Source organism: Anopheles gambiae, chromosome X (genome assembly GCF_943734735.2).
Source record: "Anopheles gambiae chromosome X, idAnoGambNW_F1_1, whole genome shotgun sequence".
Taxonomy (NCBI): Eukaryota; Metazoa; Arthropoda; class Insecta; order Diptera; family Culicidae; genus Anopheles; species Anopheles gambiae.
The window spans coordinates 11772026-11799488 of record NC_064600.1 but is presented as its reverse complement, the minus strand read 5'-3'; the positions used below and the strand labels follow the sequence as shown (position 1 = coordinate 11799488).

At 40.4% G+C, this 27463-nt stretch overlaps 4 protein-coding genes across 6 annotated transcripts; 3 read left to right on the top strand and 1 right to left on the bottom strand.

Moving 5' to 3' along the window:
• Positions 1-2873: 2873 nt before the first annotated feature.
• Positions 2874-4104, top strand: LOC1272446 (small ribosomal subunit protein uS11A). The gene is made up of 3 exons (XM_311181.4): positions 2874-3018; positions 3266-3520; positions 3627-4104. Exons 2-3 carry the CDS (start codon positions 3281-3283, stop codon positions 3843-3845), a joined length of 459 nt encoding a protein of 152 aa, XP_311181.2. The 5' UTR covers positions 2874-3018; positions 3266-3280; the 3' UTR covers positions 3846-4104.
• A 3086-nt stretch (positions 4105-7190) lies between these two features.
• LOC1272455 (ubiquitin-like FUBI-ribosomal protein eS30 fusion protein) lies at positions 7191-10900 on the bottom strand. Of its 3 annotated transcripts, none has more exons than XM_311180.6 (3): positions 10794-10900; positions 10365-10486; positions 7191-7694 (listed from the first exon to the last, which is right to left on the bottom strand). In XM_311180.6, exons 2-3 carry the CDS (start codon positions 10437-10439, stop codon positions 7374-7376), a joined length of 396 nt encoding a protein of 131 aa, XP_311180.4. In that variant the 5' UTR covers positions 10440-10486; positions 10794-10900; the 3' UTR covers positions 7191-7373. The 3 variants fall into 3 exon arrangements, with proteins under 3 accessions (XP_311180.4, XP_061519265.1, XP_061519322.1); XM_061663281.1 differs by having other exon boundaries at positions 10750-10832; XM_061663338.1 differs by having other exon boundaries at positions 10731-10808.
• Positions 10901-12978: 2078 nt separating this feature from the next.
• On the top strand, positions 12979-20146 carry LOC1272431 (solute carrier family 53 member 1). Its single transcript, XM_061657040.1, has 7 exons — positions 12979-13508; positions 15439-15563; positions 15728-16907; positions 17510-17704; positions 17816-17985; positions 18067-18356; positions 18438-20146. Exons 2-7 carry the CDS (start codon positions 15495-15497, stop codon positions 18559-18561), a joined length of 2028 nt encoding a protein of 675 aa, XP_061513024.1. The 5' UTR covers positions 12979-13508; positions 15439-15494; the 3' UTR covers positions 18562-20146.
• Positions 20147-20889: 743 nt separating this feature from the next.
• On the top strand, positions 20890-26164 carry LOC1272436 (large ribosomal subunit protein mL38). Its single transcript, XM_311178.6, has 4 exons — positions 20890-21405; positions 21507-21662; positions 21732-22089; positions 25516-26164. The coding sequence occupies exons 1-4, from the start codon at positions 21267-21269 to the stop codon at positions 26108-26110; spliced, it is 1248 nt and encodes a 415-aa protein (XP_311178.5). The 5' UTR covers positions 20890-21266; the 3' UTR covers positions 26111-26164.
• Positions 26165-27463: the final 1299 nt, after the last annotated feature.

Here is a 27463-nt window from a genome sequence, read left to right as displayed (position 1 = left end):
GCGCCATCTGTTGGTGGGATACCCAATCAGTGGAACGATTGTCTCGCTTTGAGAGTTTTCTCCTTCCCTCTGTACTTTTATATGGTTCCACATTGAAGATATTCATCGCTAGAACTAGAACGGCGATACGACCCAACCCAAATAGCCAGCTCGTACTTTATAGCTGATTTAGGGCTGTTTAACGAAAAATCGTTCTGATGTCGTACTTTGTGGCTGATTAAAAGATAGACGGTACTTTGCGGAACTATGGAGCTTTTTAACAGGCACATGGTACTCTTTGGAACTTTGCGGCTGATTAGCACTATGTGTAGGGTTCATGATGGAACTTGAAGGCTTGTTAAGAAAGGGTACTGAACTTGGTGGAACTTTATAGCTTTTTAATGCATGACATCGGTACAAGGTGGCTCTTGTCAAAGTGTCAAAGACGGACGCCGGCAATAATCTCATTGCTGCTGCACAAGTTAGATTCGTTAATTGAAGAATGAATATTGAGGGAAGTGATTGTGAATTATCAGTAAATTGTGTAAAATTTTATGTAATTCATCAATACAAAAGATTATAAAAAATACATATGTGTTTAAACGAAACAAATCTTGTTGTTTATTTCATCGATAACGCTTGCTTGAAAATAAAACACAAAGAAAAATAATCCCTGGCATCGTGGCATAAGGAAGCTGCTTAGGCGCTGTTTGAAAGACCCACATAGAACTTTGATGCTGTTTATCTACTGCAAAAGGCGAATTAGAGCAGCGATCTTTAGCGTGCCAAAATGAGCTGCTTAAGCAATTCTGGCTATTTGGGAAATAGCCAAATTTGCTTAAGCAGCTAATTTTGGCATGTTAAACATCACTGCTTAAATTCGTCTTTTGCAGTAGATAAACAGCATCAAAGCTGTTTAAAGTGCTTTTAACACCAATCTTAGGAAAGTACGAGTGTTAAACTGATACAAAAAAAAATCTATCTATTTACACTGATAAAAACATTTTCTTACCCGCATTCGCGTTGCCAAAAATAGGAACACAACCTGCCGAAAATAAGAGCATTTGCATTTTCAATGTTTGCATTTTCACGAATATTTCTTAAAATGGTTTTGAAATGGCAAATAAAAATAGCATAACATACTACATTAGTTTATCAACCAAAATAATCCCAAGCGCCACAGATTAAGCTTAAACGACTGGAAAATTTAATATTCATAGAAAAAAAATGAAAGCTCCACAGTTTCATTGGTTTGATCAATAGATGGCGTATTGCAACTCATCATTATATTGCTATCCTTTTCTTGTAATGTGTTTCGGCAAGTTTCATCTTATCATGACCTATATAGCCTTCTAACTATCTGAGCAAAAATCTAGATGAATGGTCGTGTGGTCAGATACGTGGGTATTAACACCAACGACCATTGCTCAAATCTCACTTGCTTCAGTGCTAGTGGTTTTCGTTGGAGTATGGTATTTAAACAATCGTATCGCCGTTCCCCAAATAGCCAGCTCGTACTTTATAGCTGATTTGGGGCTGTTTAACGAAAAATCGTTCCGATGTCGTACTTTGTGGCTGATTAAGAGATAGACGGTACTTTGCGGAACTATGGAGCTTTTTAACAGGCACATGGCACTCTTTGAAACTTTGCGGCTGATTAGCACTATGTGTAGGGTTCATGATGGAACTTGAAGGCTTGTTAAGAAAGGGTACTGAACTTGGTGGAACTTTATAGCTTTTTAATGCATGACATCGGTTCAAGGTGGCTCTTGTCAAAGTGTCAAAGACGGACGCCGGCAATAATCTCATTGCTGCTGCACAATTTAGATTCGTTACTTGAAGAATGAATATTGAGTGAAGCGATTGTGAATTATCATTAAATTGTGTAAAAATTTGTGTAATCATCAATACAAAAGATTTAAAAATATACATATGTGTTTAAACGAAACAAATCTTGTTGTTTATTTCATCGATGACGCTTACTTGAAAATAAAACACAAAGAAAAATAATCCCTGGCATCGTGGCATAAGGAAGCTGCTTAGGCGCTGTTTGAAAGACCCACATAGAACTTTGATGCTGTTTATCTACTGCAAAAGGCGAATTAGAGCAGCGATCTTTAGCGTGCCAAAATGAGCTGCTTAAGCAATTCTGGCTATTTGGGTCTAGTTCTAGCGATGCATAACTTCAATGCGAAACCATACAACAGTACAGAGGAAATGAGAAAGCTCTCCTCCAAGCGAGGAAGCTCAACTGGTTGGGTATCCCACAAACAGATGGCGCCACCAGCTTTTTTGATATTTTTAGAATGCATGAGTCGTTTGCCGTCTGCTAAACGAAGTCTTTCTATATTCCGTTTAGGTAGAGAACTTGAGTCGTTTAGAAGTCGTTTAGTGGTCGTTTAGTGAATTTGTGGCACTTGGGGTATCTCGAATTTCCGCGTAAGTCGAATCTCTTGATTTCCAGCTAAAATATCACTCATTTTCGTGTAATTTTGCAAGTAGGGGGTGGTTTTAGCCTCGTTATGAATTATTTGAGGTGATTCTGACTGAATATAACAGTTTTAAACCTTTTGAAATAGTTTTTAACATTCCATCGAAACGGAAATTATTTGGCAATTTACAATTGATGTGTCAAATCAGTACAATTTGCTCAAAGAACTGTCAAATTTAGAAAACCGCGTATCTCTGAATCCGCGTATAAGAGGTACCGTGTATCTCGGGGACCGCCTGTATATTTATGAGCAGTTTTTGTAAAACTGCTGCACTAGCCTGACGAAAAGTTGAAAGTTAGAATCGAGCAAAAACTTTCACTTTTGCAATGCCTGCGGATTTCCAAACTGCTCGAAATTGCTTCTACAAACCTTGGCCGAGACGATCGTGCTGTAGATTTGCGAACTGTTTCCGCCTTTTCAGTTCACCGCAAAAAAGCCTGTAGAAACGCCTTTGGCATCGCTGATTATTTCACTGAAATCTGTCAGCTTTTATTATGCCTTTTTCCTACTTCCGCTGAAACGAAAAGCACGGAGGACTCGCTACGAGGTATGAAATTTTTAATATGGGTATAATTCCGTTTAAATGTTTTCGATTATTTTATATTAAAAAATCACTGTAAACCGATGGTGCGTGATCTGGCTGTTTCTGATCATGCTAATTTAAATGATTAATCAACCATATAGCCAGTTGTTGGGTGCTTTTTGTTTACCAATCAGCACACCTCAGGCGCTCTGCGTGAATATCAAAATCAACCGCTCTGTATTAATATTGTTCGATCTTTTTATCGTTCTAGTAACATAGTTGCATCATGGCCCCGTCACGAAAGAACAAAGTTGTGAAGGAGGAAGTGCAAGTGTCGCTCGGACCGCAGGTTCGCGACGGTGAGGTGGTGTTTGGAGTGGCGCACATCTACGCCAGTTTCAACGATACCTTTGTCCACGTTACGGACCTGTCCGGCAAGGAAACCATCTCGCGCGTGACCGGCGGTATGAAGGTCAAAGCTGATCGCGATGAGGCCTCGCCTTACGCCGCTATGTTGGCCGCTCAGGTAAGAATAGCCTCGATCCGTGATCGTGATGTGTGGTCAAAGACCTGTGCTAGTTGGAATTAATCTTTTTGTTTTTTTAATTACCCTAATATTCGCAATACAATAGGACGTTGCGGAAAAGTGCAAATCGCTTGGAATCACCGCGCTTCACATTAAGCTGCGTGCTACGGGCGGAAACCGCACCAAAACGCCGGGACCGGGCGCCCAGTCGGCGCTGCGTGCGCTGGCGCGTTCCTCGATGAAGATTGGTCGCATCGAAGACGTTACGCCCATCCCGTCGGACTCCACTCGCCGAAAGGGTGGTCGTCGCGGTCGTCGTCTATAGAGAGTGATACCAATATTTCCATCTCGAGTGCGCGTTGCGGCCGTGGATGCATTCATTTGTTTTGCTATGATTTTGTGTGCATCTCGTCTGGACTCTCCCCCGCCCACGTCTCTGTACGCTGGGACTTGTGTGCGCGAGTGTTACTCAAGTGCTAACAGTTTATTTCTTACGCAGACGTTTACAATTTTTGTCACTCCAATGCCGTCGTGTACGAGAATACCAATAAAACACGAACTGCTGCAGTCCTGATGAAACAAAATGTGAACTGGTCGTATTTATTTATTAGCTCTCGGTACGTGGACATACATTCGAAATAATATTTTTTTGCCAAAGGATTGTAGAAGTCTTTCAGTTGGAAGGGTTGAGAAACATGCGTTTAAAAATATAAAAGAAGATTCGAATAAATAGAAAGATAAACAGCCGGCAAGTGCCTTGGGTACGCGGAAAGCATGGTAGGTCAGTGCAAGAGCACCTACAGTAATAGACAATTAAACCTCTCACCACGATCAATTAATGCTATTACAGGGTTGTCCAGGAGTTTTCATAGCTGTGGGACACTTTAGTGACTCCTTACGTGAAATGAGCTTAATGTAATGGGAATTTGACCTTATAGCACCCTTGTTGGACAATTTCCAACTGGAATTTCCAAAGAGCCTGTCCAAAAAGGGTGCCATAGAGTCCAATTTCCATTATATGAAGTTCACTTCCCATAAGAAAGAGTCAAGGAAGTGTCCCACAACTAAACCCTGTAAAGCTGTTTCACCCTTCAGATAGTCTGAAACTATTTGAAATGTTATAAAATAATGCAATAAGGCAGCCCTATTTAGAGTGTTTATTCGATTCTAGGAATATTGAATGTTGATTGGAATGAAATTCGCTGTTTGTGTTTGTCTTTGGATGATTTTTGTGAATTAATTGTGTAGAGGAGTACCGTTCATCCGGGTACATCACAACTCAACATCACCCAGACAGCTCGAGCAATACAAATAATAGTTCAATGCATTTTTTTACGCTAATTTCTATGTATTCTGTTGTAATGTGCTGGGAAACCTCAACAATTTCTTGATGATTTTATTACTGGTTTAAGTAATTGTACAGATACAGTGAAGGCAGGCAGCGGTCGGCCAAATGCCGCCTGGCACAACATTAAACCTGGGCCGCAAGTGGATTTGACTGACTTTGAGAACACGAGAAGAATTTTGTTTGGAAGACGCGAATGTTGGCAGTAGCATCAACGCCTCTATTATTATGTAGAGAAATTGTTCATAAACAACACAATCTTTCTTTCATCAATCCTTTTCTTTAATCGCCGAAAAGAATTCAAATGTGATATTCATATGTGGAAGTGTGTGTATATATGTGCATGTATGTGGGTGAATATAGTGAACTACGGAAAACATACATATTCAGCAAAATTTTAGAATACCTAGAAACGAAAGACGATATAATTTGGTCTGAGCCGTAGCATGGTCATCTGGGCGCCCTTGGCAGAAACATAGTTATGCGCCCTGGAAAATGCTTTTACCATCCAATCATGTTATGAAGACTATCAATTTGGGGCACCCCAAGGCCCGGCGCCAAACAACCGCAACAACCCGAGTAAGCAACATCAATAGTAAGAAATCCTCACTTTGAGAATTTAGCAATATCGGCAATAGAACAATGGCAGCTACAATCGAGTAAGCCCGGGATAAGGCTGTTCTGTTAGGGGAAAACCCTTCGGGAAGCACGTCCACTTCATTTTCGATTGCAACAGCCATGTCCGCATTACTTAATGACATAAATAAAACCTAAGGAGTTCTGAGCTTTTGGTGCCTAAAGCACTACAACTCCACGTAAAAGTATGCGACAGGTATCCATCGCTAGATATAAAGTACAATCTATATAGTGAACAAAATACGACAATTTTAGGTACCAGGATCGATGGGTCGATTTTGTTCTCAGTCCTTCTCCATGCTTCCGTCCCAGTGACTTCTCAGTAGAACGAACAGTAGCGGGAACCAAGAACATAATATCAAATCAGCATTGTACCACAACATAATCCTCAAAGCTTGAATTTTAAGATCCACAGTAAAAAATGACCACTGAGTAAAAGGTTCAACGCTGGAGGAAGAACGATATCGGTAAAAATAGAGATCCGCATAACACAGTGGCTAAAGTGTGAATATCCTCTTGGCATGCCTATATCGAGCATCGTGGCTGATTATCCCAAACGGCCGAAACGCGATGAATGCGTAAAACTATGGACCTGAGATGGGGCTCTACCTCAGTACCCATACTGCTACCCAAAGGCAGATTGTTTTGGACTTATTTTGTGAGATAGTAATAAAAACAAGCTGAAATGCTCCTCCCCTCCCGTTCTCACCCACGCACTTCATTATAATATAGTTGCAGGAGAGGGGAGAGGGTGGGAGGAGACGTAACAAGTGTTTAAGAATATAATTTAATGTAAAGGGCTAACACATTCATCGTCACGTCACAACACGCCAATATCGATAATGTGATACTGGTCGGTTGTGTTTGATTTATCGGCGTTCCATATGGACCACGGGTGCTAAATGAAATTGGTGCGTATATCCACGTACAGTATCTCATTGTTACTGCGAAGTCAAATTGATGGAAGGGAGTAGGAACGAGGGGGAGAAGAGGAAACACAGAGAAAAAAGCTCCACATTCGCACATACATTCCTACAGCAGCGGGCAAAATTCGCGATAACATCGGGAGAGTATAGTTCAACGCTCTCGCGAATGAGTGTGCAAGCAGGTGCGGTATAGAAGATAAAGTAAGACAGGCGAGGTTTAGGTCAAGCTAGTTTCAAACTGTCTCATTGGGATATTGTAAACAGTATTCCAGCATTCCTTCTTCACGTGTAGCTAAAAAATTGATTGCAGTTTGCATTGCAGCGTTTTTCTCAAGACTATCGCACCGTTCCGAGCCCGCATCGTGTTTGATTGTATGATTGATAGTTAGGCCCAATGGTTAGTTTAGGGGGCAACACCAGCCGAAAAACAGCCATTCGGATGTTTGTCTGCGTTTCTAGAATAGAAACGCAAAAAGCGTTTAGAAACTATTGTTGATCGTGGTGTGGTAGCAGCATTTTTGATTGCTGTCGCGTCGTTATCTGTAAAGGAAAAAATGGCGAAACGTTAAGAACCACGGTCAGGCTAACGATCATGCATGCTTCCTGGCATATGTACGCTCCCCGCTGCTTCATGTGATCGAAGGCAATGTAACACACACACACACACTTCAACACAGTGATGAAAATTAAGCAGCATAACCTAATGCATGAGCGAACGAACTCTGTACGACGAAGTTTTTAGGAAAATCGGGTCACGATCACATTAAAGTTTAAGCCTTCATTTTTATTGACGGAACCAACAAATCCTCGTTACATCACGGCACGCAACTTAGATTGTGTTGCTGGCTTTAATAGCTTTCGCTTGAACTTTTTCGCCGACCAGACACACAAATGAATACAGCCCCTGTCCGTTTTGACCTGCGCCCCCATCAGAGACCAACACTCCTTAGGCTGAGTTGGCATTCGGACCGCGGCGACGTCCGTACGCCTGCACCACGCTCGAGAAACGGCGGTTGTACTGAATGCGACGCTTAGCACGGCCCGTCTTCTTCTTCTTCTTTTCCTTCTTTTCGACCTTGGGCGTTTGTCCCTTCACTTTGCCGGCACGGGCGAGCGAACCGTGCACCTTACCACCGAGCAGGCTGACGGTGAGGTCGAGCTCGACCGAGGTCAGCTGAGATACGGTCACATCCTCACCGAGTGGTACGCCTTCGCAGTAGAGGTTCAGTTCCTGAGCGTCGACGGACTCTAGTCCTGCCAGAACAGCCTAGTAAAGGGGGGGACACGAAAATGGGAAGAAAACAAAAAAAAAGCAAAGATGCTGTCTTGATTATTGTGGATCGTTTACAAAGGAGCATTTCGGAGTGCAGTGTGCGGTGCTATTCTTGTGTGCTGTTTACAAATTGAAGCGAATCGTGACGTTATAATGTGGAAGCAATTAATACCACGGATGGTTCTATACAAGCAAGTAACATCCGCTTCTCAATGTTCCTTGTGTATTCTTTGGGCAGAATTGTTTTTGTAGGAGGATCAGTGCGTGTGGGTATCGGCAAAGATCCGCTGGTGCCTGCCGGTGTAATACGCAATGCGTGAAATTCATTTTTATTTTATTTTTTTTATGGAAGCAAATTAAAACCACGGAATGTTCTACTCCATCAAGACACAACCGTTTCTCAATGCTCCCTGTGTGTATATTTTGGGCAGTGTTTTTGATAGGAGGATCTTGAGTATGGAAGTATCTGCAAAGATCCGCTGGTGTCTGCCGGTAAATAAAGTAATCATTTTCTTTGTGGCTGCAATTTATACCACGGATTGTTCTACAGAATCAAGACCAATCCGTGTCTCAATGTTTCCTGCGTATAGTTTGGGCAGTGGTTTTAATAGGAGGATCTTGAGTATGAAAGTATCTGCAAAGATCCGCTGGTGTCTGCCGGTTCAATAAATTGTCCTGATAAATCGAGTATTCTTTTTCTTTGTGGACGCAATTTATACCACGGATTGTTCTACAGAATCAAAACCAATCCGTTTCTCAATGTTTCCTGCGTATAGTTTGGGCAGTGTTTTTTTATAGGAGGATCTTGAGTATGGAAGTATCTGCAAAGATCCGCTGGTGGCTGCCGGTAAATTGATTTTGAATTGCAATGTACTTCAGAAAATACAATTGTAATAAGATTCTTTACATTGGCACAGATTTCAAATTCAGAGCGATAATAATCAGCTCCATCAATTGTTGTACCATAAATTTATTTATTTGTTGCGAAAGTTATGGCCTCGATTGTAACGTAATAAGACGTTAATACCGAGTAGATATTTTCGCATTACTTTTGCATACACTTTAGAGATAAATCACGATGTAAGCAGTGTATATCCGGCCAAGATGTGGATGCATACACAGAGTGAAGTATTGCTATCAATAGATCAAAAAACTATCTGACACCTGCTTATTTGTAAAGAATGGCTGTTTTGTAGCGAGATTTATGGCCTCAATTATAACGAAACAGAACGTTAATACAGAGTAGATATTCTCGCGCTTTTTTCTAGCATACACTCTAGAGATACATCACGATGGAAGACATGTATACCTGGCCAAGATATGGATGCTTATTATGGAGTGAAATATAGTGTTGAATCCCTGCATCACGAGCGAAAACAAAACCCGCTGGAATTAGACAGTATATCGAAAAGGCTTGATTGTAACAAGATTTATGGCCTCAATTATAACGAAACAGAACGTTAATATCGAGTAGATATTCTCGCATTACTTTTGCATACACTTTAGAGATATATCACGTGTATTGCGTGTATACCTGGCCAAGATGTGGATGCTTATATAGCGTAGATTCTTATCATCAATACCGGATACCTGCTCATTTGTAAGGAAAGGCTAATGTTGTGGCGAGATTTATGGCCTCCATTATAACGAAATGGATCGTTAATACAGAGTAGATATTCTCGCGCTTTTTTCTAGCATACACTCTAGAGATACATCATGATGGAAGACATGCATACCTGGCCAAGATGTGGATGCTTACACAGAGCAGGATCGATTTGCAAAGTATTATTTTAATGTGGCATCAAATAATAACAATTGGGTCGTACACATCTTATCTTCGCACAGGAGGCTAAAGATGTTTTTTTTTTGTTTGGATTCACTTATAATTTGGCAAACGTTCTTAAACCGCAGCTCTCTCTCATTTTAGGAAGCATGTACGGTTTGGTAAAGTTTGCTGAAGCTAACATGCATCTCTTCGCTAGTTAACGATTGTATTGATATAAACCTATACCGCAGAACCATAGGGAAGAAAGGCGCTGCGGTTCAAACGTTCAAAGTTACTCTAGCAGCGATTCTAGGGAGTCTAGCCGATGTGTCACAGATGACTCTGCTGTTCGCTGCAAATACCGTCACGAATCAAGCATCAACTTGATGGTTAAAACATTAAAGTATATTATTTTTGAAGTAATGGTAACACAACTGGCAGGATTTTAACGCTTGTTTTGATCTCGATTTTAAGACAGTACCGCACAATCGGAGGCCGTACCGAAGCGTGTACAAAGTTTGCAGAAATTAACATGAATCTCTTCACCATTTGAATTTGTATTGATATAAACCTATGCCGCAGACCCATGGTAAAGAAGGACTCTGCGGTTCAAACGTTCAAAGTTATTCTAGCAGCGATTCTAGGGAGTCTAGCCGATGTGACACAGATGACTCTGCTGTTCACTGCAAATGCCGTCACGAATCAAGCTTTAACTTGAGGTTCAATATAAAGCAACACATTATTGACAAGAAATAGCACTGCGAACGCATCCGACCGGAATTCAATGAAAACCGTGTGTTTGATCGTGGTTCTAAAATAGCAACAACCATTCTACAAGCATGGCTGCTGATGGCCATTGCACTTATTTGATTCAATCAATTCAATTTAATTACACTTACCTTAACATGGCTAATGCTGTCACCCGGCTGGACGTCCAAGACGTGCGTATTTAGACCTCGAACGTGCAGCTGCATCTTCACTGATTGGCTTAAAATTAATCAAGCGCGATGGTTTGTAGCAACTAAAACAGAGAACAAAAGGTGACCGTCAGTTAGGTGAAGCGTTCAGATAAACACACATTTCAGACACGAGGTGGGTAAGTGGACAATTTTCAAGAAGCCGACAGAAGATAAACCTAGACACCACCGCGCATAGTGCGCGACCTATGATGGTCAGCGGTGGAAATATAAAACTGAAGCACAAATCATGCTCAAAATCATACACAGCACCCCGCAAACTACGTTAAGCGAACACATTTTACTGACTAGTCCAACCCAGGTTTACCAAAAACGAGCCAAAATTAACTTAGCATTTCGTGAGACACGTACCCTGTGCGGAATGCAAACTCGAAAAGAAAGAGGCATGTGGGATGTCAGCGTCTAGTCGGAAATCGTGGCGACAGCTCGCCGCGAACCAGTGGGAAAAGGCCTTTCCATTAGCCAGAGCACGCTCGCAGAAGCAAGTCCAGGCCGAGGTGAACGTAGGGCAACCCGGATTCGAGCAGTTTTGGAAATACCGCGGGATTTTTTTTGTATCGTACAGTAAAGCGCCGTTTTTATCCGGCTGTTCGTTTATTCGTGCTGTTGAGAAATGGCAGTTCAACACAAAGCAGACATTGCGTGCTGAAGAGGATATTTGAAAAAAAGGTTTTTTGAAACATATTGTCATAACAAAAAACACTATAATTAATGGGAAATTTCAAACATTCATGACAACAAAATAATAATGAGTCCTAAAACGCCATCTATTGAGTAAACCAGTGAAGCTATGAAGCTTTCGTTTTTTCTATAGATATTTGATTTTCCAGTCGTTTAAGCTTAATATGTGGTGCTTATGATAGCACTTTCATCACTCACACTTAACCCATTTATAACCAAAATATGGAAAATTATTTATTCAAAAGAAATCCTGAATTAGGTTGTTTACAGTTACACCGTCCCCTGGTTGCTTCGACCAACTGTTAATCATGCTAAAACAAGAACAAAAAAGTCGTCGAAAACTTCATCGAAATCGAACGGCGAATATGATACCAAATATTCTCCCGTTCGATTCTGGGGCTTCCGCCGGATTCGAGAGTCGTTCGACGTATATGCTAGGTCTGATTATGCGTGTTAGGGTCATGGCAACGCTAATCCGATACGATTTTATCGAATGAGATGGGATTTGACAGACGTCGGACGTGCAATTTCGTCGTACGACGGAATCATTTTTTTTATTCCGTCGGATCGTCGCATCCACTTTTATCTGTCAATGTAATTATGCAGGAACAATATAAAATTATATTTTTAGAATGGTTAAACCATTCAAATCATCCAAATTATCCCAATATCAGCCGAAATAGCGTTTGACAGCAACGTTCGATAAAATCGCAACGGATCAGCGTTGCCATCGCTCTTATTCGAATATCTGGGTGAGGTCCAGTTCCGACGAGCCCGGATAAACGGCGCTCCACTTTTTTTTTGCCACGATTTTTGTTTTCTCAATTTCCAGCCTACCCGCTGGCTGTAGCTCGTTAGACTTTTTTTGTATTGCCACCGCGAAGCTCGTAGCGCGAACTCGAACACGAACAAGAAAAACACACCTAGGAGGTTGCAAACTGCTGGAAATCACTTGCCGTGCTTTCTCAAAAAAAAAAACACGCATACAGTCTTTCCCCGAGTTACGCGAATAATGCGTTCCGGAGACATTCGCGTAACTCGGATTTTCGCGTAAGTCGAATATCACATGTTACAGCAAAAATATACTTTATTTATCATAATTTTTGATTGAATTTAGTTCATTTATGTAATTTAATACTTATTTGATGCAATTGGTGCAGAAAATTTGGTTATTTATCATTTGATCATTTGATTTGATCATTTGAAAATAATTTGGTAATTATTTTTCATTTGACAATTGATGGAGAAAATTGTACTGATTTGACATCTGAACTGTCAAAAATAAAAATTCGCGTAACTCGAATTCGCGTAACTCCAGTGTCGCGTAACTCGGGGAAAGACTGTACACACAGTTTTCAAAACCTCCCACGGCTTCCTTTCCCAAATTCAAATCTAAGCCGGAATTTCAGTTCACTCTACCGCTGCGTCCCTTTTAACCTTTAAGTTGGCAACCGGATACCCGGGTATTTTTTTCAACTTTAAACTGCCATAACTTTTGATTCATTGCTTTTATTGATCTGAAATTTGCCGTAGCCTCCCAACTTTTAATTTATGATTTTTTGGTGCATAAGTTGTAATTTTAAACATCCTGTAAGTATTTTATTTTGAATTTTTTTAACTTTACCACGTAAGTTGGCAACCAGCATACCCGGGTATTCCATACACTTTGTATGGAGAATGACGTTTCTCTTCTTCCTCTTTTCATATTGTGCTTATTTTCGAGTCAAATTCAAGCGATTCTTAATTTCAATTTGAGCGTTATTTTTAAAATAAAATGAAAAAACTTAATGAATAAATGAAATAGAAGAGAATATATGGTGGCCTTACTTGCTTACAGCATTAAAATATAGAAAGCATTGTTTACCTATGAAAATCGTTAATTTTTTGCATCAAAACGTGTGGAATACCCGGGTATGCCGGTTGCCAACTTACGTGTGTAAATCTGGTTGCCAACTCTACGGTTAAATATTGATATAACTTGGACAGAACGAACCAGCACGCGCGTGCTTTTGTTCTCTGGGTAGCACACACACACATACACACATAAACACACACGCAATCAGCACATCAGATGGGATCTGACAGCTGCGTACCCTTTCTTGCAGTGTATTTTTCGTTCCCGTACTCGTTCGACTGCGGGGACTAGCGGTCTGTTTCGGTTTTTGTTTTGATTTTGTCCTTTTGTTTGTCTTTATTATTTCGTGTGTGTTTTTAATTTGTTTTCCCTTCGTACCCGCGCAATCAACCCTGCTCGCCAGCCGAATGCATCGAGCGCGGTAGCTTTGTGCTGGTCAACCTGCTAATGCAAATGTACGTAGCTGACAGCGTTGCTGTGTAGATCGTTTCCACGATTGAGGCTAGCGAGAACGGCAGTGCTAACAACAAGTGAGTTTTATACACTTCAAATGTTACTATTCATCTGCGTGTACTATTCCGCGACTTTTTTACGTTGTGACTTCAAATCTTTCAAATGTCGTAAATCACAGGTTTTTACACGTTCTACCGTTGTATGCTGTTGCTTTGCTGTATTGTTGTGACAATAATACTGTTCGGCTCTCATGTGGCCGATTTATTTTAAGCTTTTAACAGAGGTTTCTGTCTCAATGCATACAGCCCACTTGGTCCGTGTCTACGTATTGCTTAACAAAACAATCGCTCGCCTCCCCCCTGAAGCAGTCCGAGCACACTAGACTTGAAGATTTAGCGCACGATCTGGTCATTCCTGGTCCGCCTGGATGCGTTCCCTTCAGCTGTGGGCGGTTGCATGACCACCTTCTTCTACCAGCTGTAGTCTTTGGAAAGATTAGGGCACTACTCGTACTTAAGCTACAACTTGTTCACTTTTTCCGGGTAAGGGATGGTGTGTTGCCCGCCCCACGACAGGTCGAAACACACTGCAAAGTTGAAGCTGTTCAACTGCTGGCAGCTGTGTTATGATAAGCAACTGTGTGTAATAACAGCGCTTTTTTTTTGTCTTGGGACGGCTTGCTGATCTATAGATAGACGGGCCGCCGGTTTCGGTGAGAAAGAACAGAGAGCTCTTGCCCCTTTCCGAGCATGGAGAATCGAGCAAAGAATAGAAAGGGCTAGCTAAACAAGATTGAAGTGGGTATGATAAACTTCCACGTATTTATACGAGTCTTTAAATGGAGATTTCGCAAACTTACCATTCCGACAGCTTATTTTGAAAAGATACACCATTTCCCTCTTACCTGTACACGAGCTCATTGCATTTACCTAAATGTATTTTTTGTTTTTGCTTTTCCATTGCATTTTGCTGTATAATCATCCTCATCAGTACCGTGTATATTTGACCTGTTCTTATTCGCATTTTGCAACGCACGAATTACGAAACTCACTCTGTTTGGAGAATGACATCAACGGCATAAATCGTTTTACAGCTAGCAACAGAGAGCGTTGCAATCAGAAAAGGGGTATGCTGTTGCCGTTGCTTTACAAACAGGCCGCTGCTGCACCGAAAACCTGTTGTCTATGGTCCTTTCGGCTGACGGGCACACGGGCAAGAAGGCAAGATTTAGACCTGTTTTATTCTGCTTCCTCTTCTCTAACTTCTGTCTCCCTATGCCATTTGCTTCAGCAAACCGAAACACATGTAAAACGATCAGTTGCGATGCATGTGCATGAGATTTACTTCTGCATGTGCGATTGCATAGCGACTGACTCATTGCTATTTTCAAGCCAAAATTATTTACCACCACTTACTGTGGCTCGGGTGAACGTTACGCGTTTTGCTTTTCAAAAAATCAGTTTACTTTTAAAATTTTCAGATTTTCAGCCAGCTTGATAGGTGTTATCAGAATCGTACCGAAGGGCTGCTGGAAAGGATACAAATTGAATGGGCACTCTGCCAGATACTATGCTTATCTCACACACGAGAATACAGTTCTTCCCACCGTCGCCCCGACCATCTGTACAGTCCCTTATCTTATCAATGGAATAATTTGGCTGATCCTTTATGGTTATGATTATATTGTTTGGTGTGTCTTCAGTCTGTGTCGTGCTTTTCCATTTCTTGTAAAATAATACATCATTCGATCCATTGCATTATTTGAAGTAATATTGCTGTACAACATTACCCATCATACAACCTAGTCATTTAAAGACAGCCATACAGGCGGAAACGCATTAAGACAAACCATTATTTCAAGTTGTAATTGCTAATCAAATTAATTGATAATTTCTGCTTATTATGTACGATAGCCATGTGCTCCCAGGAAACATAAACTGACTGGCGTATGCAATAGCCATGGCAGCCCAAGTATTAATAGCACAAATTTGTTCTTTAAAATTTTAGATCGATACGACGATAGGTGCTAAGCATTTTGCAAACGGACATTCAACGCCGTTAAGATGAAGTTCGCCGAGCATCTTTCCGCACACATTACTCCAGAATGGCGCAAACAATACATCAACTACGAGGTAAGTGACCGCCGTGTTATTGAGTTGCTCCCTTTTTAAGGATAGGCTCTTAATACGATTTCTAAGTCGTGATATGGCTGAATTATTCTGCACTGGGAACTGCCACACCACGGATTAGGTGGCTAATGTTTTTTTTAATTTATTTTTATTTATTATTCTTGTAGGAAATGAAAGCGATGCTTTATACGGCAAACGAAGAAGCGCCAGCCCTGGACAGTGTGGAGGAGGATGTTCGGAAACGGCACTTTGCAAACTTTGACGAAAATTTTTACCACTACTGCGACCAGGAGCTGAAAAAGATAAACACTTTTTACTCGGAAAAGCTGGCGGAAGCGACGCGCAAGTATGCCGCGCTTAATACACAGCTAAGAACCACGCTGGAGGGCCAGCAGAAGAGCAAAAGCAAAGGCCACAGTCATAAGCCGATCAACTTGCCGTACCGGAAGGCACAGGAGTTGAAACTCGCCTTCAGCGAGTTCTATCTCAGCCTGATTCTGTTGCAGAACTATCAGAACCTAAACCATACCGGTTTCCGCAAGATACTGAAAAAGCACGACAAAATATTGGCCTCCGACAATGGGGCCAGATATCAGAAGGAGCACGTGGAAATGAGCCATTTCTTCATCAACAAGGATATCGACAAGTTGATCAACGACACCGAGACGACGGTAACCACCCAGCTTGAGGGTGGTGATCGGCAGCGGGCTATGAAGCGGCTGCGTGTGCCACCGTTGGGAGAGCAGCAAAGTCCCTGGACCACGTTCAAGGTGGGCTTGTTCAGTGGCAGCTTTGTGGTGCTGTTTGTTGCGGTAATCTTGTCGGCAGTTTTCCATGACAGTGCCACTGGGGAGAATCTCAAGATCGCCTTCCGGCTGTACCGTGGTCCGCTGCTGCTGATTGAGTTCATCTTCCTGATTGGCGTTAACATTTACGGCTGGCGTTCGTCCGGTGTAAACCACGTGCTCATCTTCGAGCTGGACCCGCGCAACCATCTGTCCGAGCAGCACCTGATGGAGATGGCCGCCATCTTTGGCGTCGTGTGGACGCTGAGCCTGTTGAGCTTCCTGTACAGCACCAGCCTGAGCATACCGCCTTACATTAACCCGCTGCTAATGACTGTGATCATGATCGCGTTCCTGATCAATCCGTTGCGCGTGTTCCGGTACGAGGCACGCTTCTGGCTGCTGAAAACGATTGGACGAATGATAGCGGCACCGTTCTTTCACGTCGGTTTCGCCGATTTCTGGCTGGCTGATCAGCTCAATAGTCTCGTAACGGCGCTGCTGGATTTTCAATTTCTTACCTGCTTCTACGTTACGAATGGAAATTGGCTCGAGGCCGGCAGTAAGTAAATTTTGCGATAAACTATCGAGGACTTGAACGACTCCGACGACTTGAACGACTCCGAATGACTTGAACGACTCCGAATGACTCCGAACGACTCCGGATGTTTTCGACTCTCAATAACTCCGGACGACTCCGGACGACTCCGACACCGAATGATTCCGGACGACTCCGGACGACTCTGACTCCGAATGACTTCAGTCGACTACGAAAGACTCTGGGCGACTTCGATCGACTCTGGGTGACTCCAGACGACTCTGCGAGACTCCGAACGACTCCGAATAGCTCCGAATGACTCCGGACGAGTCCGACTCCGAATGATTCCGAATGACTCAGAATGACCCCAGGCGACTCCGAATGACTCCGAGCGACTCTGGACGACTCTGGGCACTCCGGACGAATCTGGACGACTCCGAACGACACCGGACGAATCCAAACGACTTCGGATATTGCAGGGCGGACCTACCTTCCGGAGTCAATTCCGAATTTATCGGACTGTCGGACTGGAGTCGATTTCAGTTTTTTTTTTTTTCAACTTTACCCATCACTAGTACAGAGCGTATAAAATGCAAAAAAAACATTGTTTTTTTTCTGTTTTGTAGATACTCGTCAATGTATGGAGGAAAGTTACATACTTCGTCCAATAGTAAATTGCCTTCCTGCATGGTTTCGGTTTGCACAGTGCTTGCGCCGATATCGTGATTCACGAGAAGCCTTCCCGCATTTGGTAAATGCTGGTAAATACGCGACAACCTTCTGTGTTGTCATATTTGCAACATTACGTTCCGCGAATGCTTGTAAGTAAAGTAATTTTAAAAAATCTAACTAACTTATTTCTACACAAACATGTAACTACTTGCAATATACAATTGATTGCTTTTACAATTAATTGCTTTTTTTTATTATAGCCAAATATGAAGACTCCTCAGAAAACGTGTTCCTCTGGCTGTGGTTGATTAGCTCCGTTGTCTCATCGTGCTACGCCTATACATGGGATATCAAGATGGATTGGGGATTGTTCGACAAGAACGCTGGAGAGAACAGATTCCTCCGAGAGGAGATTGTTTATTCCATGCCAGTGAGTTATTTTGGCTGTTGATTGCATAGCAAGAGTGGATAAACAACACATTCACCATTTTCCTTTTTTATGTTCTTTCAGTTTTTCTACTATTTTGCAATTATAGAAGATCTGCTGTTACGATTTGTGTGGATACTGTCATACGCACTTACGGAAAACAAGCTAATCAGTGGTGATCTAATGACGTCCATCTTGGCACCACTGGAAGTATTTCGCCGATTCGTGTGGAACTTCTTCCGACTTGAAAACGAGCATCTTAATAATTGTGGTAAATTCCGTGCCGTGCGAGACATTTCCATCGCTCCAATAGATTCCAATGATCAAGTCATCATACTCAAAATGATGGATGAAGAAGATGGTGTCATTAATCGGTAAGTCGTGAGTGTTTGGTATTGGTATAAACAATTTGAGGTGGTTTAATCGTTTGCGATGATTTTGTCTCTTTTTTGCAGATATACCAAGCATAACCGACCAAAGCCTAAAAAGATGAAAGATGACCGTAGAGCTTTGTTGCCGGCTTTTAAGACTACACATGAAGTCATCCCACCCGACGCGACGAACGTTAAACAAGCTTAGTAGCAATATTGGTTACAAACCCTCCATCTGTTTTACACTTACTTTTACAGTTTTACACACAATATAAGAGGTGAATATTAGGAGGTTGTTTACAGTTTCGCTCCTAAGGACGCCAATGTGCTCATAAGTGTCTTAAATGTTATAATTTCTTTATGAATTTCTAATCACAACGCTCGCAAATTAGTTCTCATGATAAAATTTCAATTACATCGATTTTACCCGGCGTGAATAATGTCAGGGATTAACAAAATTAATGCGGCAGTTTTTTTTTTTTAGAGAATTTTAGCTTGTACTTAGAACGTACTTACTTTTCGTCGATTTGAAGTTCAATTTTTTAAATCATGTTAAATAATCAATAGCATTGGCACACGGCCCAAGGTCAACGTACTATAAACCCTACAATTCCAATAATGGATAATGGATTTGCACAAGCTGCTCCGTTATATTATCTTTTTTGTTTGAATTTGGCTGTTTTAATTTTTAGATTTAACCGTTTCTTTTGCCGTAAATGGTTTCGAAGTATTTGTTAACTCATGTATGCAATTGTGCTGTAGTACTAGAAGACCATCGATAATTTTCAACAAACGACCGTATTTATCGAAACATTCCGCTCTGCACGGTTCAGTAAGGCTAATGCCATGAAGACATTTGCAATTTTCGTTGAATGTTGTGTAGCGAGCGCATTTTAAATTATTCAAGTCTTATAATAAAAAAAGAGGCAAATGTATATTAAACACGCAAACGCGATAGCTCCTTTTAAGCAGAGGGTAATATGCCTTACAAGAAGTCTAGTACGTATGAAACATCCAATAACTACCATTGTTTCAGAAAGGTTGCCTTAATTAGACCTATAAGAATTTACGTTTTCGTAGTTAGAATAGTGAAATGGCTGTAATAGCATGCCTTAGATGAGCTGCACCGGCAATTTTCTTGCAGGAAAATATTAGGATTTACAAAAGCTGATGAATTCTTATCATGCTTCCAGCATATCCAGTAACACCCTTAAATTCATATCAAATCCAATATCAATACTACAATGCGGTTATATTTTATCGCGAACTGTAATAATTTTTCTTACCGCAGTATTAAACACGTGTAAGGGTCGATAAGTCGATTCAATTCCTTTTTTTACAGTTCCGTGTTTTGGTTGATATATTACATTATAGTAATCGTTACCCTTATGATTCTGTTTTATACTTTTAAACTTTGATTTCTTCTTGATTTCCCTTTTTCCTTTTTGAGGATGAATTTTACTCTAAACCCTTTGCCCGTTATGGTTCCTAGCGAGTCATGGCGAGTCATCCAGGGTATACTAAAGCTCAAATTATTTTAAAATAAAATGCGTTTGTTAACAATATTTTGCTGCAAGCACGAAATGTCAGCTGCGGAGAACACGTTGGCGGTGGTTTAACACCGTGTAAAACGAAATTCTACCGGAAAATAGCGTTTTTTAGTGCCAATTGGAACACATTTTCTCCAGAGTGAACAAAATATTCCGTAATGTTTTTCACAGAAAAACAGCGATAAATGTTGTCACCGATGAGTGAAATGGTAGAATAAAACCTTGAATTATATGAAAATACAATCCGTGTGTTTTACATTATCAGGCCGAAAATGGAATAAAAATAGAAAAACTAAATATCAGATAACAAAATTCGAGCAGTTGGTGCACTTGGTAGCGATCCGAAAGCGAGGGATGTCCCTTCAAAACGCCAGCGCATGCGAACGACCCCACACATATTATGTGAACGTTGCTGTAATGCTTGAAGTACTATTCGAAATTGGCCGTGCATCAAACCGTTTAGGCTTTTGAAGCAATCCAATTCCGATGTGAAAAAATAATTGTGTGGAAAAATATTCAAACTCACGACTTGGTTTGTTTTTTACTCATTTAACCTTCACTTCTATAACCACCTGCCCGGGTATGTTCTGCTGATTCTTTTTATAAAAACTTTTTTATTGGATAATTGAATCGATCCAACAATTTCAAAAAGCCTAGAAAAACATGTTTTTAAACAGTGGTAAAAAATCATAATTAAAAAAATAATGTACTTTTAAAACGAAAATCTATTTTTACCCCTCACTTCTATAACCACCTACCCGGAAAAATAAAAATACAATAAAAGATTTTGGTTTCAGTTTATTGTAGGTATGAATGATATGTATAGCAATGCGTGTATATATATTTATATAATCTATTCCAAAAGTTTTCTAGCTCTAAATATTCTTCTAAAGTCATAGACGAGACGACTTTCTATTAGTTCGGTTGAATTTTTACTGTGCATTAAATTAACGTAACTAAAAGTTATACATCATAAATTTGTTACATAAAAACAAGCATTTTTACCATAGCTACATAAAATAAGTTAGATAAAACATTTTTTCACCAATAAATATACAAATTCCCTTATAAAATGTGTTAACCACCCGTGTAGGTGGTCAAGAAATTGAGGGTGCATTTTTGACCATAGAAACGAAGGTAAATGTGATTTTAAGATTGCCTAAGCGGCGAATAAGCTAGACCTCAAAGTCTATAAAAATATGCAAAGAATGAATGAAGATTGCCGTGATCCCGCAAACTGCTCGAATTTGTTTGTCAGCAATGGTGGGGCGGTCTTGCTCCGTGTAAACATTGCGTCATGTACGGGCTCGCTATGTCATTTTTAGCATAGCCGGCCATCCGCGTGAAGTTCTGTGAGATAAACATGGCCTTCTTTATGCATCGTTCCTGTGAATATTTACTAGTTAGGCCGAACGTGCTACAAACATTTTGCGTTCGTAATGGCCATCAGCTGCGCGGTAAGCCGCCGGGCGTTGCCAAAACGCTTGTGCAGCGATTGCAAGGTATATATTTGGCTTTTTGTTTCGATCATCGCCATCTTACGCCCCGTTGTTTCGTAACTTGCTTGTTGCTTGATTTACCATTGCTGTTGCTTGCATTTTAGGTGAGAAAGTATTAGATCCGGAAATTACCCAGCCCGTTAACATCGGATTTCCCCACATTAAACCGGCGCGATCGGTTCAATTGTCCGAGCGTCTGCAACACCTCAAAGCCCAAAGAAACAATGCTGAGCTAGAGCGGCTGTCGCGAGAAAGGAAGTGTAAGCGATTTCAATGAAGCGAGAAAAACTCCGAATGTTTCTCCAATCAAATTTCCTTTTTTTTTGCAGTGAAAATTGATCTAGAGCAAGTGCGTGCAGATTGGGTGAAAACGAGCGGTCCTTTCCACATCAAGCGAATTGCCGAACATTACGGTGTGTTCGAGCATCTGTTCGGGGCTGCCTATTTTGTGCCGCGCGTAGCTTTGGACATCCAATACCAGGCAGGCGAATTGCTTCATCCCGTGAAGTATGGAAATGTTCTGAAGCCGAGCGAAACACAAGCTGCCCCACAGGTGCAGTTTGATGGAAACTTTAACTTTACTGGGCAGCCGGCCAGTGAGGAACAGCAAAGCTGGTGGTCTTTGCTGCTGACCAACCCGGATGGACATTTTGAGGATAGTGAAAAGGAATATTGCCACTGGTTCGTGTAAGTATAACGTTTACCTTGCTTCTGAGTCAAATTACTATAATACTTCATTTGTAAGCCTACTGCATATCCAGTACCATTATTAATCTTAGGAAACAAATGATGTAAAGAATGTTTGGACTATTATATAAGATAGATATGCTATCGATACGCTTCCATAGGAGAAAGGATGTACGATACGTTATTATTGGGTATATATTTTTAGCTCAATGCATTAACGAATTTTTAACAGTATACCAGTATGCATCAATGTTTGCCCCTGACGATCCACAAAGTCCCTATTTTTGTTTGTTAGTCGATACGTTAGTCAAGTTTAGTGATATTATGATACAGGTGTTTGGGCAGATTCGGGCCATTCTTTGCAAATCATGAAAATTGTGTTTAATAATTGTTTTGTCGTCTTTAAAACAATATAGTGACAGTTCCCAGCTTTTTACATGTTTTTTACCTGAAACCACATGCCAACGTAAAAGACTCCATTGAATCTTTTAAAAGCGGCATAATAGTCGTAATATTTAAATTAATATTCATAAAATCAAAGATTATGTAGCTCGAATTGATGAATTTAGCTTTTGACAGAAATGTTTTAGAACCTAAACAAAAACAATTAACTTACTCCCATGCATTGATCGCTTCGAGATACAATTGATGATGAAGAAGCAATATTCGTGTAAACGCTGTACACAATTGATGCCTAAGAAGCATAATTGGAACTAAAAAGACATAAACTGTCGACTTAAGCAATATTAAATGACAACGGCTGTAATATCTTAAGGATTATGAATAGAGTGGCATGATCGTGTTTTTAACATTAGGTTTACGGGTTTTTAACATTAGGTCAATCAGACGGGTGGATAAGAAAACGTATTTAGATTGGTTAAAATCATGAATGCAAGCCCTGAATGCACCGTGCCCCCATACCTATCCTGTGGTAATGGTGATGAATAAGTCACTGAAAGCCAATCACATTAGTGCCTGTACCACTGTTGTATTGTGTGTACCATGTTTTGACCGACAACGGTTGTTGTGCTAAAGAAGAAGAAGAAAATCATGGAAAAAATCGATTTTCTCAAAATCTTGTCTTGCTAAAGACATAAATTTGACTCTGCATTGTCATTGTTTTGTGATATATATTCATTATTGTTTCGCCATCACATGAACTGATATCTTTTCGATGCCGTGTTGAGCTTCGAAGAACACGAGGAATAAATTGGCCAGCAATTCTGTTTGAGATTACTTTACTTACATCACCCATCAATTTGACAGGTTTCGTGGATATGTATACCATAGGGTTTTTTTTAAATTTATGAATTTTAAGAAAATAATAATTAATGCTACAATATCAGAATGAATAGTTATAAATTGACGCAAAATAATCATGGTGATCAAATCGAAGGTATTTTTCATATTTCCGTTGAATAGATTCCGTCAAATTGACGGGTTCCTTAAACCCAGCGTTAAAATGGTAGCGAATACTAAATAATCCCAATTTCGTTTTTAGTCAGCTCTAAGGAGAAATGTGTGCCTTGCCTTTGGAATTAATATTAAACTTGAATTGAGTGGGTATTGAACAAATCTTGCCACAACATTTCCCTAGTTCCACCAACCACAGACCTGTGTCATTAACACATGCACACGTTTTAGAATACAGCGAAGAGTTTGCGAATAGTTTAAAGATTCTCACATGATACAGCTTTAGCTGTAACGCTCTCCATCACCCTTTTTCGGACAGATACAAAAATGTATGAATATTGTTTTACAATTTTTCTTTACACCACGCTCTTAAATTCGATTCGTTTTTTTGTTTTAGCAATACTCCATCACGTGTTTCGAAGGATAGCTCCGTATACATCTAAAAACAGAAATATCATAAATGCCCAAGCATTCATTTAATTTAGTTCCTGGCCCAGTTTGCAACTGTTCATACTTGAAGGAACTTCGTGGATATAAGTTATTGTGTTCCATGTTTTGCTATTTCCAGTAAATAATGTAATGAACAATCTCAGAAAAAGTTTCTATAAAAGGTCCTTAACTTTCTTTTTAGAAAAGACGTGTGGAAATAGTTGGCATTTTACTATACACACCGTGTCATACGATTTCAATGATATCAAATTATTTTATTTTTAAAAAAATCTCAACCAATGCCTCGAATATTCCCGTGATGGGATTCACCGTATAATTCAAGATAAGAAAACATATTTATATCCAAGCGTAAAATATGACTAAAGTTGGCAGCGTTTCTTGTCCGTTTATAATAAGATAGAATTGCGTGCTTATTTCTTTATTTGAATTTGCCAAAGGATCTAAAAGATGATATTTCTTTCCTCACAGTTAGATAAATAACACATGGGTTGGTATCGTTGAATCCGTTCGTAGCGGGAACGTACGGCGCTCACAAGAAATTTTAGGGATGGCAACACATTTCTTCTGCTCGGTACTACAATGCCGCGGTAAATAACTATAGCAAACCCATCTAGTATGTCAGAGGAATGAGTGTCGGGACTTGAGATGATTTAATATCAACACCCTTCTTAGGCAATACTTGTATAATTGAAATATTGAACCTGACCTAACGTCATTGCAGTACAACAGATAGAATAAGATTAGATCAAAGTCAGTGATATGAAGGTTCAAGAAATGCCTTTACATTTTCAAACTATTCCGTTCTAAAATCGCTCCTCAGACATGCGTTCTACATTGGTGATGTATTGCACTGGCTGCTATATGTCAATCTATACGAATAGAAATACTCAAAATCAGAAAAACCCCAATTTCCTTTTTGACGAAGACTGAATTTTTGAAGAAGAGTATTGGGAAAATAGTATAGTATTTCAAAAATAGTATAGTGAATACTAATTGGTATGATATGGTACCTAATGTTTAGTTTTGGATGTCTATTTGCATAGGAGAAACTCACAACAAACAACCAAGACTGTGTATCAATTTTTTAAAATCATTTTAGTGGTATTTTTTTGACATTTAGGTTTACTTTATATCCAAATCATAACTTAGTGATCGTATATATTTGTATACACAGACATGTTTTTCACACACAGTTTCAACACAACGAGTTGTTTGCAAAATTTTGTAAGGAGCAAAAATGGATTTAGATTATAGTACTTTTTTAATATGAATTATCGCACGCGTTGTCGTCTAGTAACAGATAGGATAGTCGAGTACGATTATGATAAGAAATTGTGTACATAACACTTATACGACAAAACCGCGTGACTTTCTGTTCTTGCAATCGTGGGCGTTACACGGTTTAGTATAACATAAGTCCATATGTGCTTCACACTTTGTGTCATACAGCTTGTCCTTTCGTTTATGTTCGAGGAAGTTTTGAATCATTCATTCATTTGTTCTTTTTTTATAATTATTCATCAAGTCTAATAATACAATCACTGCTTTCTGTATTTTCTTTAGAGGAAACATTCCCAACGGAGACGTTACGAGTGGGGAAGAGCTGGTTCCATATCTGCAGCCGTTCCCTGCTAAGGGCACCGGGTACCAGCGACACATTTTTGTGTTGTACAAGCAGACAAGTCGTCTAGATTTCTCGCAGTACCGGATAACCGACGCATTTGACTTGCCAGCGCGCACATTCCGCACGCTTGATTTCTACCGCCAGCATCAAGACAGCATCACGCCCGCCGGTCTAGCGTTTTTCCAATCTGATTGGGATACCAGCCTGCCTGACTTTTACAGAGAAAAGTTAAAGCTGCAACATCCCGTGTTCGAATACGATTTTCCAGCACCATACATCCGCGAACAAGAATGGTTCCCACTGCGCAAGCCGTTCAACCTGTACATGGACAAGTATCGTGATCCGGCCCAAATCCGAAAAGAGTATCTAGCACGAAAGCTCGCCAAAACGCATCCATTTGATGGGCCTGAACCTCCGCTGCGTTATCCGAACGCTCATGCGATAAACGATGTACCGTCCTGGCTGCGCACGGAAATGAAAAAGGACCGTCTGGGATGGGGTAGGATAAACGATTTAAATTTGAGTTTTGTTTAAAAAAAATATACGCTTGAATTACAATAAATACGTTAGTGTTTAGCCAAAATCTAATTTGACCTGTGCTGTACATTGACAGGGTTTTAAGAATTGCTCTTTAATCAGAAGTGATCTGAGAACTTTCTTCTCCTGTGTATTTCTAACAGCTGTGTTATGTTCTTTTCCCCGTCTCGACGCTGCAGGGTAACACCGTAATCAATTACTGTTCAATTAAACGTGTCACATAGTTGCTCGTGATCTGGGGGTGTCTATTAATATAAATATGCACTTCCATGATCATATACGGGGTATTGTGAACTCGGCCCTCATCACATTGGGTTTCGTCACACGATTCTCCTCCGCGTGGTCAGATCCGTTTTGTTTGAAAACCTTGTACTGTAACCTTGTGCATCCAATTTTGGAATTGGCCTGTGTTGTGTGGAACCCGTCTGGTGTTTGCTTACACGTTCGAGAGGGGCAATACATTTTTTTGCGAACCACGATAACGCTACTATTCGACCGAGTTAATGTTTCCTTATCTCACTGCTCGATTAGATTGAAGTGTTCGAGCTTGCTATGTTGAACTTCCGTCGCGGCTTTCGTCACCAGTGCTCGATGAGACGGATGTGCCTTCCCTTCTTTGCCCGTCCCCGGATCCTATCCCTCGTCGCTTGCATCCCTCGATCGGACGCAGTCTGCATACAGAAATTTGCTGTAATAATAATTCTCCTCTGACTGACTGACCTCTTCATATCTTCTATGTTTCTGTTTTCTTCGCCTTATTTCTTGTCGTCTCGCTCAACTGTCCTTCCTGTGCTTCTCTTCCTTATCGGTATTCTCTGCCCATACATTTCCGTTTCCTTTTTATGTGTGTCCTTAGATGTGTTGTTTGGCTGTCGCCTGGTCAGTATTATTTCGGATTACACCTGTTTTATTATTGTAGAGTTATGGCTAAATCTCTAAGTATATATCTAATGTTATATCTAAGGAAATCCTAGTATCGTGAAAAGTTACAAAAACAAACATCTAATTGTTTTGTATTATCTAACAGGAGTTCTTGGCTAATCAAGTCAAATCAGTATATTTCAAAGTGCGTTCGAACTCAATCGAAATGTTGGATTTTATGTCGATAGTGTTTGCAGCATGTCATCTGCATCAAGTAAACTACCAAACATAATACAGCTTAACCGTATATCCTGATCCGTTCAAGGCCACTCGACGTTTCGACCGAATAGGTTGAAGGTTGAATATGAATTCGGCAAAGATGTTGAGGATACTAATGCATCATCGACATATGCATAGATAGTATTGTACTATACCCTCAACAGCACCCAACCGACGTAGGTTTTTGGAAAGTTGTCGCCAATTTAATGA